The sequence below is a fragment of the Onychostoma macrolepis genome, chromosome 16, assembly GCF_012432095.1.
Source record: "Onychostoma macrolepis isolate SWU-2019 chromosome 16, ASM1243209v1, whole genome shotgun sequence".
NCBI lineage: Eukaryota > Metazoa > Chordata > Actinopteri > Cypriniformes > Cyprinidae > Onychostoma > Onychostoma macrolepis.
Window position 1 is genome coordinate 4,939,711 of NC_081170.1, and position 15,856 is coordinate 4,955,566.

General features: G+C 33.6%; 1 protein-coding gene across 2 annotated transcripts in view; it reads left to right on the plus strand.

Annotated features, from left to right (window-relative positions):
• The window catches only part of csmd3a (CUB and Sushi multiple domains 3a), a 288,864-nt gene that overhangs the window by 191,930 nt on the left and 81,078 nt on the right, over nt 1-15,856 (plus strand). For both annotated transcript variants that reach the window (XM_058747031.1, XM_058747032.1), the window contains exons 37-44: nt 347-451; nt 1,980-2,098; nt 3,708-3,777; nt 6,060-6,176; nt 7,046-7,255; nt 10,555-10,743; nt 10,971-11,148; nt 14,059-14,204. In XM_058747031.1, the coding sequence (XP_058603014.1) occupies nt 347-451; nt 1,980-2,098; nt 3,708-3,777; nt 6,060-6,176; nt 7,046-7,255; nt 10,555-10,743; nt 10,971-11,148; nt 14,059-14,204 (1,134 nt within the window). The remainder of the gene's footprint in view (nt 1-346; nt 452-1,979; nt 2,099-3,707; nt 3,778-6,059; nt 6,177-7,045; nt 7,256-10,554; nt 10,744-10,970; nt 11,149-14,058; nt 14,205-15,856) is intronic.

The window sequence follows — 15,856 nt, forward strand, 5'->3', positions numbered from 1 at the left end:
TCCAGAGTGGCTACAGAGCATCGCTCTGCTTGATGGAGGTCACTGCAGGTTCACAAAACTGCAATAGGTCTGATCTGTCTTGTTGTGTGCCCAGCTGTAATTTCGCAATGATTGGGTGGACGGCGGCGAGGTGTGACCCAACTTTAGCAGCAACGCCACTTCATCTGTCGACCCGGTGACTCAAAAAAAGCTGTGACATTCATGACAGAGTTGAATGACATCTGTAGAAGCCTTGTGAAGGAATGTCACAATCCCAGCAGGATCGACTGCAGGGAGCTGTAGGAAACAATGTGCTGTTATGCCTGTCATGCAAACGATAATTATTTTCTAATGCTAATTCCTCTAGGGACCACGATTCCACCCCTGCTGAACACCACGTCCAACAACCTGTTCCTCACCTTTCAGACTGATATGAGCATTTCTGGAGCTGGATTTCACCTGGAATATACAGGTATGGTGACTGTGCAGTGAGAACACAAAGCAGGGCTTCCTATGGAAGCTTATTTCCGTCTCAGAATATAAAATGAAAAAGGGAATTGCAACTTTTTATCTCAATCCTGAGTTTAAATCAGACAATTCTGTTTTTTTCCTTCGCAATTCAGAATTTTTTCTTGTACTTCTGAGAATGAATTCTAAATTGTGAGAAAAAAAATCTGAATTATGAGAAATGAGGACAAAGTCTCAACTGTGAGACATAAGCTCATAATTGTGAGATATAAACTCATAATTCTGCAAAATAAATCAGAAGAAAAATCATATATCATGTGAAATATATATATAATATATATAATTCTAATAATATATAATAAAATTGCAAAAAAAAAAAAAAAAAATTGCGAGAGGTAAACTTGCAAAACTGGAAGCTTATTTCCAGGAGGAAAAAAACAAAACATAATTGTGATTATTTTTATTTTTTTTATCTCACAGATCTAATTCCAGATAATAAACTCTCAATTCTGAGACTCTATATGTGAGATAAAAAGTTGCAATTACCTTTTTTTATTTATTTATTTTTATTCTGTGGCAGAAAAAAAGCATCCGTAGTTCTCACAATTCTATATAAATTAAAAATTATTATAATTATCACAAAATCATTTTTTTATTCTTAAGTACAATTCTATTAATGCAATAGTATATTTATCTCATTTTTTTTGTAATTAGATCTAATACTAAAACAATTGTATTATTGTTATTATAATTAATATCACTGAAGTGGTGTCTGGATATTTCAGCAGCAGCAAGACATTTTATTATGAGATGAAATGTTTACCATTATATCGCAGTTCAAATTGCAATCACAATATGTATTTTTGACAGGCCTAAACTGTTATTAAGTAATTTAATAAAAAACAATTCAAATAAAAGACTAGTAAAAGTAGTATTTATTTTATACATACAGTATATAAACATGAACATTATCCCCCGGTTTCACAGACAAGGTTTAAGTCTAGTCCCAGACTAAAATGTTTCAACTGAAATAAACTTGCACTGACTGATCTTAAAACATAGCAGTGCCTTTGTTTTGTCTCCAGATGCACGCCAGTAATGTTTTTTCTGAGACATGTTAATAAAAATGACTTAAATGTTCTAATTGAACTATGGCCTAATCCTGGTTTAGTCTAAGCCCTGTATAAACCCTGGGTCTATATATTTAAATTGTTTTCCTGCATGCCATATGACCATTCACCAAACAAATGAGAACTGTAAACGTGTGAATGTGGTTTTAAATGATTGAAATGTTAACTTAAAATCTGAGGGTGTACTTAGAGAAAATATTTGATGTCAAAGTTTGGGAGCCCTGCCACAGGCGACCGCAAATTAATTGAATTTAACCACAACATGAATCACGCAACATTTGTTATGACTCATTTCTCTCGCGGGGCTCCTTTGCATCTTGCAGTGTAAACGCAAATCAATTTCCATTTGTGTTGGGGAACAGTCACATTCTGACAAATGAAGAGAGTTTCCTGTGTCCTAAGCAATAGGTTTGGATTCCTGCCCAGAACCTCAAACCCCCAGCAATGGAGTGAAAGTGGGCGACCGCTACTTCGTGGGTGATGTTGTCTCGTTCCACTGTGAACAAGGATACACTCTAAAGGTGGGCGATTTCATATCATAATATGGCAGTGATAGCTTAGCGCTCTCAGCTTCAGATGCTCAGAGACATTTCCGCTTGTTCTAAAAAGCTTTTTGGCTGCTCATTTTGACTTTTTGCCATTGTTGCTTGCGTAATTGGCAGTGCGTTAAACAGGTGACTTATTTTCAGAAGAGTGACATTCAATCAAATGGCGTTTGTTCAATTACGAGCACTTGTGTGTCCCAGAGGGTGATTTTTAATTGAACTTTTATTTTTTATTTTTGAAGGGAGCATTAAAATGTCTTTTATTTATTTTTGCTACTTTCCAAATGCTTTTTGTGTGTAGATGTTATTGTTTTGACTCTTGTACCAGACCCAGACTTTTGATCTTAAAATATCAAAAAGCAGCATAACATTAATTGAGATATTTTTTTTAAATTATGATAATCTAAACAATTCAGCATTTCAGTATTTTTTTCTTTATGTGAAAATGATTACTGCTCTGTTAGTTCTCTCTCTTGTTTTTCCCCAATTTTTCTCCAAGTTATTCTTTTTTTAAATTAAGAGGTTAACGGTGTCATTGAAAGGCTTGAGATACAATACGATGCATGTGATGTGTGAAAAGGAAAAAGGTGCATTTGTGATACATTTTTCTGTCATATCCATTCTGTAATAGCGTGGAAACATTATTTGTGTATTTTAAGGTGCATTGTGCTTAGCATGTTCAAAATGAAATTATGCGAAAAATGTGCAAATAAATATTTTGTGGTGGTTATTTGGAATGCATGAAGTACTAGCTATGAAATTAGCCTTCGCATGTTCAAAATGTCATTTTTGTAGCTACTTTTTGTCAAATACTTTTTGAGAAAAACATCTAGTCATTGTGTATTTAGAATGCATGAAATTCTAGCAATTTGTATAGCTGAAATTTGCACTTTTGCAATTATATATAGTTGTGTGTATTTAGAATGCACAAAATGCCAGCCATGAAATTTTGAGCCTTAGCATGCCCAAAATGTTATTTTTCCAGCTGTTGTTTTGTAAAATTATGCAAAAAATATTATTTAATTGTGTGTGCATTTAGAATGCATGAAACAATAGCTGTTAAATCTGAAGTCTTATCATGTACACAGTGTAATCTCTGTCACTGCAATTTTGAATAATAATGCAAAATATATGAAAATATTATTTCATTGTGTATATTTAGCATGCATAAAATGCATGCTATATGACATTAGCCCCAGCGTGTTTAAAATGCCATTTCCACCGCATGTGTTCAGTATATTTCAGGTAAGAAAAGTGAGATGTCTTATGATCCATGTATACTGTATATACAGTTGGACGTTAATAGACAAACTAGTGAAAGTTTAAAAAAAAAATGTAAAAAAAGAAAAGTACAAAGGTGCCCATAGCTGAAGAAGCACCTTAAACTTCAGCATTTGATTTTCTGGTCCTCTGTGCGTTTTATTAGATTCGTTCACAGTGCCAAGGCTTTGTTATTTTTGCCATCACGTCGTACGTGGAAGAGCACGTTGAATGATACATTTCCTACGAGTGATTCATCTTCCTTCGGAATTGGTGAGAGCTTCTTGGAAAAGTCAATATCTTTCTTCATTTCCACTCGTTGCAGGGAAGTGCATATATAACCTGCATGCCGGGGCCTGTCAGAAGATGGAACTACCCAGCGCCCCTCTGTCTGGGTATGTTTTATTTGCAGTCATTTCTCCCCGTTTGGCCTTTTCAATGAGAGCATTACCACTGCTTTACTTCTCCGTAATCGCAATTCTTCAAATTAGTGTCTCGCAACAACCTTATGTTCCTGTTAGTTGAGGAGTTTGTGCCGTTTGGTCTTATTTGATTTCAATGTAGCAGCTGTTTCATCACCGAGCACAGAGAGATCAGCCGTGGTCTGTTAGAGCTCTATTTAATCAAATGGACTATGAAAAAGCTTTCTTCAGGCTAGATCTTTGAGGTCCTATTCAGTCTAATCTTCTTTTTTCATTTTCTCTTTTGTTGAAATCTATTAGCCTTAAACCCTTCTTCCATGTCTCATGATTTCTCGCGGCTATAACACCATCGCTCACGAGTTACTGGCCATCTAGCTAATGCTGTTCATCCAGAGCGACTCACAGTCCGCTAATAGCAGTGACAGACGCTGCAGGACCTCAGGTTAAGCGGCCTGCGCAACAATGCAAAAAGATGGTGAAAGTTTACTTCTAATAGATGTTCTCTGACTAGATAAGTATGCAAATGGAAGTATTTCTTTAACTTCAGTATCATTAAAGCAGACATAAAAAGTTATTTTAATATTGCCATACAGTACTATAAAAGGTCATTATTAAAATCAAAAGTTATGTCTTTTAATATTATTTAATGGGCCTGAGCTAACATGAACTAACAATCAAGTTTTTAACTATGATAGCTTTAACTATGACTTTGAAAATTTGAATCTGTTGATTTTGATTTCCGTGTAGCAGCTGTTTCTTCATAACCATGGAATATAGAAATGTCACCAATGGAAGTTCAGATGAACATTCGCAAACAGCATGGCAAACTTGCTGGTCTTGTTACTATGACATATTGACTTTAAATAGATCATGCACTTGAAAGAAATAAGTAACATCTTGTATTGCAATCTATATCTTTCATTTCATGCAAATTTCATTAACGTCTTTTAGTTTAAGAGAATCAAAGCACTTTATTAAGGATGTGTATAAGTGTACTTGCTCTAGTACCATGGCGAAACCAGCAATATATCGGAGAACAAAAATAGCGAAGGAGTTCTCAGATGCCATGTTTATTTTTTACAGCAGTAATCTAAGACTAATTTGATCTCAAACTGATGAACAGTAGCAGAAGTTATAACTCCACCATCTGCTTGATGTCAATACGTTTCTCCAACAGTGCATCATATTATGTTAGTTAAGCATTGTTTGGGAAACGCAGCCCTGAACTAAATTATTACTGTTTTCAATTAAAGTCTACTTCCTTAAATTCCGAAATTGAAAGTTAAGCTAGGATGAAATTATAATGCTGAATTTATGCTATTTCTTCTGATTTGATTTCGTTGTAGCCACTGTTTCATACCAGCCATAGAATATTGAAATACATAAGAAAACATAAAAAAAAAAAACATATAGAAATTAACGATTTTCATCATTTAATGTTAATGCAAATATATAGTGGTTATGATTTGTGTGTATGATATGTTTTCATACTGAACCGAACATCAAAATGATTTAATTTATGTATTGTTGTTATACAAATTCCTTAAATTCAGGAATTTAATTTGGATAGAAAAGTAAAGGTGAATCTAATTTAGAATGAAGCACGACTCCGATTGGTGGTGTTCGTCACGGTCGTGGCTGAAGAGTCACACTTGAAGTTTAATTGATCCGAACTCCTGCAGTGTAAACAGAAGATTCAATGTTCTCTATTGACATTTCAATTGCTGTTCTAAAGTACTGTAAATGGACACAGTGAGTCCAAGAGGTCATTCATTACACGTTTGCCAATAAGAAGAATGCAAACACAATCAAACACACAGGGGGATATGCACACGCTCCGGAGTAAAATCGAGGGGATATACGTCAGTCTTACATGCTTCAATATTGGCCTTTCAGTCCCAGTGAGTTCTGGTGGTGTTAATTTAAAAAGTCATTATGAGAAAACATAACCCATGTATCATTTTCTCCCAACCTCAAAATGAACGCAGCACATTTCTTCCATTAGCATTTGAAAGCATTTCTTATTGCACATCATTGCATTGTTATTTATATGTACCAAGAACATGGGGCTTTCTTATATGTGCAAATGAGTTCATTTTGCATATCACTAGATTCCGTAATGGAGTTTGGGCTTGATGAATATCTGTTTGATCATTTCTTATTGTTCCATTGGGTATCTGTTCCCGGTGTGAGGTACAGTATTCTGTGCATGCCGTCTTCACTGACTCTGTGCATGTCTGCTCTTGTCTTTTAAGCCGAGTGCGGGGGATTCCTGTCGGACCTGAATGGAGTCATCCTAAGTCCCGGCTTTCCTGGAAATTACCCCAGTGGACTTGACTGCAACTGGACAGTTAAACTTCCCATTGGATTTGGTCTGTATCCTGTAACTTTTGAGTTCCATTTTTCTTCTTTTCCACAAATAAGATTTAATTTTTATCTCAGTTGTTTATATCTCTAGACAGAATGAGATTAAATGTAAAATCTCCTGTCTTAGATGTTTCTCCCGACGCAAAAGACCTCAGTAATCTCACCTCATGTGTTTCCTCTAGAGTTCATGAAAATCCAGATACTCGAATATTTCTCAATTCTCCCAAGACCAAAGGATCTCAGACGCTGTCATCGTAAACTAAAACTAAAACCATTAAAAATATTTTGTTACTTAAAATAAATGTTAAATTAAATCAAATCTAAAAACTGTTTGTTTGTTTTTTTTAAACTGAAAGTTGCTATGCGTCATTTCTGATTTTCAATTAGTTTAAGTTGAAGTACTAAAATAAATAAAAATAAATCAACTAAATAGACATTAAAAATGTCAGCATTTCAGAACAAAATTACTAAAACTTTGATTAAAATGAAAACTAAAAATCTAGAAAATAAAAATTAACTAAAAAATTGTTGTTGTCCACATTCATTTTAGACCTCAGTACTCTTGCAGTATGTGAACTTTTATTTTATTTCTATTCATATTTCTATTTGGGGTCTTTTACCAAACAAATGGAAAAACATCTGAGACAAAATTAAGTCAATTAAAAGTTTCATTAAGCCATCTGAGTTATGAAACAGCAACAAAATAAATATTTTCCTTTTGCAAGATGCAAGACTTATAAAAATTCTGGAATAGCAATGATTTATAACTGAAGCTGCAAGTCATGGACTGTTTTGTTTGAACTTTCAAAGTTTACCTTCGGGTATCTCATTGTTAAAATGTACTGTATCTCTCCTCCTGTTGTTTATGATCCAGGGATTCACCTGCAATTCCTCAACTTCTCCACGGAAGCTGTGCACGACTACCTTGAAGTCCGTAGCGGGACGCTGGACTCAGGCTCAGTGATCGATAGGTTCAGCGGGCTCGTTGTTCCAGAATCTTTCTTCAGCACGACCCACGAGACCAGCTTCTTCTTTCACAGCGACTACTCACAGAACAAACCCGGTTTCCACATCACCTACGAGGGTAAGACGGATTAGACCTGCCCACGGCCATTACTTCCCCTGTCGATACGGACACACACCATTGGATCCCTTCTCACAATAACAGGATAGGGAATATAACCAATTGTTCTCTTTGAGTTCAGTCAAAAGCCTTTTTGAAAGCAAGTCAGTGGATCTCAGTAACATCCACAGTCAGACTAGTGCAGCTCCCAATGCAAAACTACATCTTTCCAAAGTGTGCTAGTTGGTAGGCTGCCTGAATGACTGATTGGTCTTAACCAAAAGCCCTGTATAATTAGGCTGGTTTTGGGAATGTGTACAGCTGTTGCTCTGGTGCTTTAAAGAGGATACATTTAAAGACCCAGCTTTTCTGAGAGGATTTAACCCTGCAAACAGCTAAAGCTCAGCATGCTAATTAAAAACCAGCAATAAAATATCAGAATTAAAAATTATACACTACTGGTCTAAAATGTGGAATAATTAATATTTTAAAAAATGTTTTTCAAAGAAATATTAAAAACATATTATGAAATAATATTGCAATTTAAAATAACTGGTTTCTGTTTGAATATATTTTAAAATGTAATTTATTCCTGTGACACAAAGCTGGATTTTCAGTATCATTAATTATTCCAGTTTTAGTGTCACATGATCCTTCAAAAATTCTAAGATGCAGATTTGCTTTTCCGTTATTCCGTTATATCAATTATTATTGGTGTTCAAAAATCAATAATGGTTCTTAATATCATTATTAATGTTGAAAACCTTCCTGCTTAATATTTTTTGTGGAAACTGTGATGCATTCTTTGATAAATAGAAAGTTTAGTTTTTATTTAAAGTCTTTCGCTTTTAAAAAAAATCGTATTAACCACAAACTTTTGAATGGTAATGTATTCCACAGAAATATCAAGCAGTAAAACATCAGGAATATATATATATATATATATATATATATATATATATATATTACAACATAAAATATAATATTAACAGTATTAACAATATTGCTGCTTTACTGCATTTTTGATTAATTGTTGATCAATTGCATTTATGCTTTTCATCTATTTTAAAATATTTTATAATTTTTTAATTTCCTGCAAAATAAAATGTTCATTTTCAGTGAACTAGATATAATGGGTTCATTTGGATGCTTTGATTTTGAGATTTCTTCGACTGGATTGACAGTGTTACTTTATTATGATTTATATACTATTATAAGATATTGAATTGGCATTTATTTCTGTGTTTTCAGTTTTCAGTTTAAATTGAGTTTTAGTAATTTGATGTGCTTTTGTCATTATTTACCCCAAACTTTTGAATGGAAATGTATCACAGCTTCCACAAAAATATTAAGTAAATTATTTTTTAAAGATATATTACAACAATAAATAAATAACTTTAAATTGTAATAATATTAACAGTATTAACAATATTGCTGTTTTACTGCATTTTTGATCAATTGCTAGCTAGACTTTATTCCAAAAGCATTAAAAAAAAGGTAGTTATTCCAAACTTTCTAACGGTAGTGCATAAGTGGAATTACTATAAATTAGTTAACATTAGTGTCTTTTAATTGAAACGCACCATTTCTCCTATTAAAGTCATCTGTGCCATATGTGAAGTTTGTCATAGTACAGTATATGTGAAACTGATTTGATTTGTACTGTGAGGTTATTAATGATGTTATCTATGGGTACAGTAGCATGACTATAAAAACCCCTAAGTGTTAAATTTTAGTCTGTAATTTCCCTTTTGTGCCATGGCCATGAAATTGTGCACCTTGCTTATGAGGAGAGGTTTGCCTTTGCTAAATGATTACCCAGTTTTCACCTGGCAGTCACCCAGAAAACCCTAACAGCACATGGCAATGCCCCAAGAACCGCTCAGAAGCAACTGTATTGTGTTTTCAAATCTATTTTTATATTCCAGCCCTTGTGCCGTTCTGGTTTACACAGCAGGAATCTGTCAGTATTTTGACTTTATGATTCCTGAACAGTGAGATGTTCCTCGTCCCTTGAGAATGACTTTGGCTTTTTGAAGTAAAAAATAGAAGCTCTCGTTCTCAGTGAAACCGCTTCCTTTGACACAGCACAGATAGGATCTTGCTTTTCAATATTAGTCACAAAATATTTATTTCTTCTGTGACACTCTTTTTGATCAGACTGCTAAGTTTAGACATTTAATTTTGGATGAATCATTAGGATTTTTTATGTTCTGTAAATAACATATGCTGTTATTTTTATGATTCCCTTATATAATACACATTTATTGTCTACGCATTTGCCACATCATGGACAGTAAGTTTAGTAAACTATTTTAGAATTTCTGAAGCAGCTTTAAGCTATAGGAGAACCTTTTGAAGTTCCCGCATAATCAAACATACATTTTCAGTAAAATAGGTATTATGGGTACTTTTTGCTGCTTTTTTCGTGGTCATTTTTAGTATTATGTATATACTATTAGCTATTACTATTATATATACTATTAAAGCTATTGGCTTTAATTTATTTCTATTTCAGATTTAGCAAATTTAGTACTTCTTTATTTCAGTTACCCTGTAGTTGTAAAGGCAACACGTTTCTCATTTTCATTTATGTTTTTCATCAAATTTTTGTAAAAATATTTTGGCATTTTTAAAGTGTCTTGAAGCTGTGGAAGAACCTTTTGAATTTCCTGCATTATAAAATGTAAATTTTTCATTAAACTAGGTATCATTGGTATCAGTGTTCATTTCGTTGACGAATAATTTCCGTCTTAATTTTTATCAACAACATTTTTTTACAGATGAAAACAAAACTCTTTTTGAATGACAAAAACTATGACAAAAATCCATTGACATTTTCATCAACAAATAAAACCATGACGGAAACGTTAGCGAGAGACGATTATTTATATAATATTATAGGATGTATAAATATATTAAATTAGCATTTATTTCTGTCTTTTCAGTTTTCATTTTCATTTTAGTTTTAGTAATTTTATGTGCTTGTCATTTTTTATTAGTTTTTTTGTAGCTTTCATTTATTTTTATTTCAATTTTAGTAGTTTATTACATCCACTTGAGTTTATTAAGTATAATTTTCATTTACATTTAAATGTTTTGTCTAATGTTTTATTTTATTCTAATAAATTCTATACTAAGAAATTCTATTTAATCTAATATTTTATTTTATTTCTGCCTTTTTTTCCTCTATTTTTTTTTTTTATTTTTTTGGCAAAAGCTATTTTTAATACTTTTAGTTATCAATTACAACACTGATGGACATTGGCATTCCTTTCGGCCTCTCACTGAATAAAGCCTTCTGCTCTGTGGTCACTCAGCATATGAACTGCAGAGGTGTCCGGATCCGCGGCCCTTTCGGAACGGGGTGGTGATTGGCAGTGATTTTGGAGTGGGCATGACCATCTCGTTCCAGTGTCTGCCAGGATACACGCTGCTGGGCGAAGCGTCGCTCACGTGTCTGCACGGCATCAGCCGCAACTGGAACCATCCTGTGCCTCGCTGTGAAGGTACAGAGCCTATCGAACAGATAACCAGCTTTTAATTAAACTGTCATGTTTTGTAAATTCTATGAGATGTTCAGGGGAAAATAAGGACCATATATGGAGGCAGGACTTTTGCGGTGAACTTTAGGCTTATCACTGCATTATTGCTTGTTGCAGCTGTACTGTATGTAAGGCAGTGCAGTTCTCCACAAATTGCTGATTGTGTTTTGATTTTATTTGTCCTCCGTCAGCACTTTGCGGTGGTAATATCACAGCCCTCAATGGGACCATCTACTCTCCGGGCCACCCGGCTGACTACCCCAATCTTAAAGACTGCATATGGAGCATCCGAGTACCTCCAGGCAACGGCATCCACATCAACTTCACCGTGCTCAACACCGAGCCCATCTACGACTACATCACCATCTGGTAGGACTTTTATAAGAACTCCTCACCTAAAGACTTGCATCTGGTGTCATATAACAACATGAGTGTTATACTCACAGAATAACATTGGGGTTTTTTTATACTGATACCAATTATTTTTGTTTCAGAGACTGATCATTGACATGCATAAACTATTTTAATCAAATTCATAATTGCTTTTCTTGATAGTTAGATATATCCAGTAATGAAATACAAATTATTTAGACTAAAACCAGTAGACTGAAAAACAAAAACTTCACAATTTCTTTTTCTTTCTTTCTTATATTTTTTTTTTCTTTCTTTCTTTTTTCTTTCTTTCTTTCTTTCTTTCTCTTTCTTTCTTTCTCTTTCTTTCTTTCTTTCTTTCTTATATATATTTTTTCTTTCTTTCTTTCTTTCTTTCTTTCTTTCTTTCTTTCTTATATATATTTTTTCTTTCTTTCTTTTCTTTCTTTCTTTCTTTCTTTCTTTCTTATATTTAAATTCAATTCAATTCAATTATTACATTTTAAATGAATAATTATAGTAACCCTTTATATTGATTGATTGATTTTTTTAAATATCCAGTGATTAACAATATTTTATATGTACTATATTTTTGATAACAACTGCAAATAATAATAATAATTATTAATATTATTATTATGTAATGGTTAATAATAATATTAATAATAGATACTTTACTTTCCAATCTAATTATTAACCATTACATAATAATAATAATAATAGTGGAACTTGTTAGAGATAAAAAATAAACTTGCACAATATTATATAATAATATAATGTTATTATAATTTGTAGTAATAGTAGTAGTAGTAATATTGTGCAAGTTTATTTTCATCTTTGGACAATGCATAATGAGTTCAAGTATTAGTTCAAGTATTTTTCACGTGATACAAAATAAAACCCGCTGTTACTTGTTGTTGGGTGTTACTGTTTAGTTACTGTTCAAATGATGCCATTATCAGTAAAAAGAACTAGTAACCAAGTGTGAGTGTAAACAAATATCAGTCAAATCGATTATCTGCCTATGTCTAGTTTTGGATTTATCAAAATGATTTGTCAAGCACTCCACCAGAAAGTTTGTCCTTGTCCATGAAAAATGCATTTGTGCTAATGCTGCTAAGCTGAGGCTTACGTAACACTTTATTTTAGTGTTTTATCTGTTTAGTTTCACACATTTCTCTTGTGCTTTTCCATCTTCCATATATTTCCTCCTTGACTGAACATTAATGCTGAAGTGTCGGCTGGTGCGAAAGCAAAATGTAGACGCTTGTGTTCACTTCATGGAAAATAGGATTTTTCTTGCTTTTCTGAAATATAACTGTTTGATGTACTTTGTATAAGTCTTTCCCCACTAACGCCTCCTTCAAAAATCATTTATCATAAACACAATAATGTATGACCTCCGACATTTACATATCAATGCATATTCAAAGCTCAATGCAACTGTTACGCATTTTTCATGCAAAGTCATTTACACACAGAGGTCTTCAAGGTACAATACCAAAATCAGCCTGTTTAATTCCCAGGGTCAGAGCAAGGGAGCCAAATTTGTTGAGTAAGATGAAATTTGGTGCAAGGAGGACACATGTACAAAAAGTTCTTCAAAATCCTATCAAACAGTTTCTCTGCCATAACAGTAGATTATCTGAAAGGGAAAACTGACCACAGAAGATGAGTTTATGCCAGAAATGCCTGCTTTTGGCCCATTATGACTTTTGATTTGACCTGCTGTGTCATATCACAAAGGAGGAATCTTTTTTTTAATATATATGCCTTTTTATATTTTATAGATAATTTTTTTGTATTAAAAAATAAATTTTATTATGAAAAATATAAATGAAGTTTAAAATAATTTAAACATTTGAAAGAAAAATAAAATTATATAATTCTAAACGTTTAACATTGTAAAATGTCAAATTTTAACAAATTGAAACCATTAGACTAAAAAACAAAAATTGCACAATTGCCATGAAGTAATTTGTTTGAAATTATATTATTTATTTATTATTTTTTCTATATTTTCATACTGTAATTTTCTATTTTTTTAGATATAATATTTACTATTAATAATTACAGCACATTTATTAGCATATATATATATATATATATATATATATATATATCACCTTTGAAAATACTTGGATATATTTGCGTATAATGCAACATTTACTTTTGGCCCACAACCCTCAAATCAAGTTTGGTTTTTGACTTTTGTATTAAAAAAAAAATCTTGGCACCTGTCGTTATTCAGCTCAATTCAGTTTTATGGTGATTCAATTCAGTTCAGTAACAGTGTCGATGCTGCAAAATTCATCAATTATGATTCATCAGATTAAACTGATTCAGCTCTAAAGCTGCTCTTTAGAAGACAGAGTCATTATCCACCTCAACTGAGTTCAAGTTGTTCTGTTTCTGTAGTTTCAGTGCTGTCAAATCAATATTACAGAAAATGTATAATAAAGTGATCATAATGAACATGCATTTATTATCCAGCAAAAGTATTTTGCATAACCACAATAGAAACTGTTATTTGAGTGCACACTAAATCAGACGTTATTATGAACAACGTTAAAAAATTGTCCTAATTAAAAAAAAAAAAAAAAAATAAAATAATGCTGTTACAGATTTTTTAGTGATTGAGAACCAAGGTCATTTTGAATGCTTCGCGTTGAGCGTATAAGTCACCATTCAGCCTGTTTATTCAGGGTTTAGAAGCACGACTGACACACACTGCAGTGAAGAGACGTCTGCTGTCCTGTTTTCATAAACGTTCTTTATAAGATCCCGACACGCACCCGCCAGACGTGGGAGAGCGACTTATGGAGAGTGTATCAGCAGACAGAAGAAGTCAAAGAAGGTTTTTAATGTTTCGTATCTGTATTTGAACAGATCTGTTGTCTCCCTTAGGGACGGCCCTGACCAAACATCCCCACAGATCGGTCAATTCAGCGGCAGCTCGCCTCAGGAAGCTGTTTCCAGCACGTCCAATCACATCCTGCTCAAGTTCCACAGCGACTTCAGCACCAGCGGATTCTTTCTTCTGCGTTACCATGGTGAGCAGAATCTTGCGCGGTTTTGCTTCCTCTTTCACAACGGCTTAGTTCGCTCATAGTTGTTTATTGTCAGCTCAATTATCCAGGCTTATTCCCTCACACCCACAGAACGTGTTACTTATGCCGTACGTACGCTGAGACGAGCCTTGAACGTACATACATTCAACCCAAACTGTGGCATGAAATTGCATTAGGAACCTTCTGGATTGTGTGCCTTCGAACGCCTGTTTAGCGTGTCACGTTGCTGCTTTCTGGCCCCTTGTTTTTTGGTTTACTGCAAGGGCTAGAAATTGCATTACTTTTTTCTTCGGAAAATGGCTTCGATTATTGCAGCTGCCACATTCCGATGGCGCTATAATGTGTTTGGAAACTTCCATCATCCGTAATATCAGCCATTTCTGAACGAGCAGGTGTGGAGACATATGCATTCGGCTTCTAAGGCAGCATCCTAGCTGTTATGGAACCTCATAAGTGATGATTTGATATGCTCTACATAGTGTACATCATACAAAACAGATGCACTCTTCGTATGGAGACTGAAAAATTGATTTGTATTTAGCATCCAACACAATACTCGAGCATAAAATGCATTGGTTTTAATTAGTGCTTTTTGGTTTTGATTGAAATACAAGTATGTTTTTGATGTAAATACCTCCCGACTTGCCCACAATCTTGGATTTATTTCACGTTTTACCAAAGATACTTGCAATGCTGCTTTAAAGTGTGTCCAGTTGCAATAATCTTTGTTTGTATTTCTATCAATGTAGGCAGATCACTAGGTTATGGAATAGCTTTTAACTGGGGAAATAGCATCAGAACACGTCGGATGACCTTTGAACCCCATTGGTTTTCACTAATCTATTTTGCAATTGTGTTGGGAGACCGTTATTCAATAAAGGACGTTAATATCTGCGTTAGCATATTTTCTGCTGATGCTTTTGTAGTTCACCAATAAACCGATACAGCATAAGGAAGTTATGTCAAGTGCTGCAAAGCACAAAGCTGATTAGAATTTTAAAAGATAATAAAATAAGATAGTCATGGTCCCAAAGCTGCCAAAATGCCCATTCTCTGGTTTAAAATTGCCTTTAATGTGTTAGCGTAGTAACAGCTGAGTTTCTCAACGTTCAGAGTGTTTCTGAGTGTTCCTGTGTTTCCCCAATGATGAATTCTAAATGAAATGTGTTTTTGTTTGTCGGTGTTGCCGTCGAACAATATAGAGGTCATTTAGCTCTTCGATAGCTGGTGAATCTTCATGATGTTAAGATACTGAGAGCGTTTGCTGGATCTTACCTATATTAAAAAAGGTGCTTAAACTCATTTGAAGAAACCCTTAACACTGTGTATTCATCATCTTTGCATTTGTTCGTTGTGTCGGCAGTTTGCATAAACAAGCACCGCTTCTTTTCTTCAGAAAGTGTATGAAATACATTTTCTGCCATTTGTCTAGTGATTTATGTGTAATATTAGCCATTAATCATTACAGCAAATTAAGGTTATGCATATGATCTTACATGTAAAGCAAATAATATTACACTAAAAATTAATTTTTTATTATTATTATTATTATTAACCCCTTAACCTGGACAATAAATGTATTAATCTTCATTGTATTCGTTCATTGTGTCGGCAGGTTGCATAAACAAGCATCA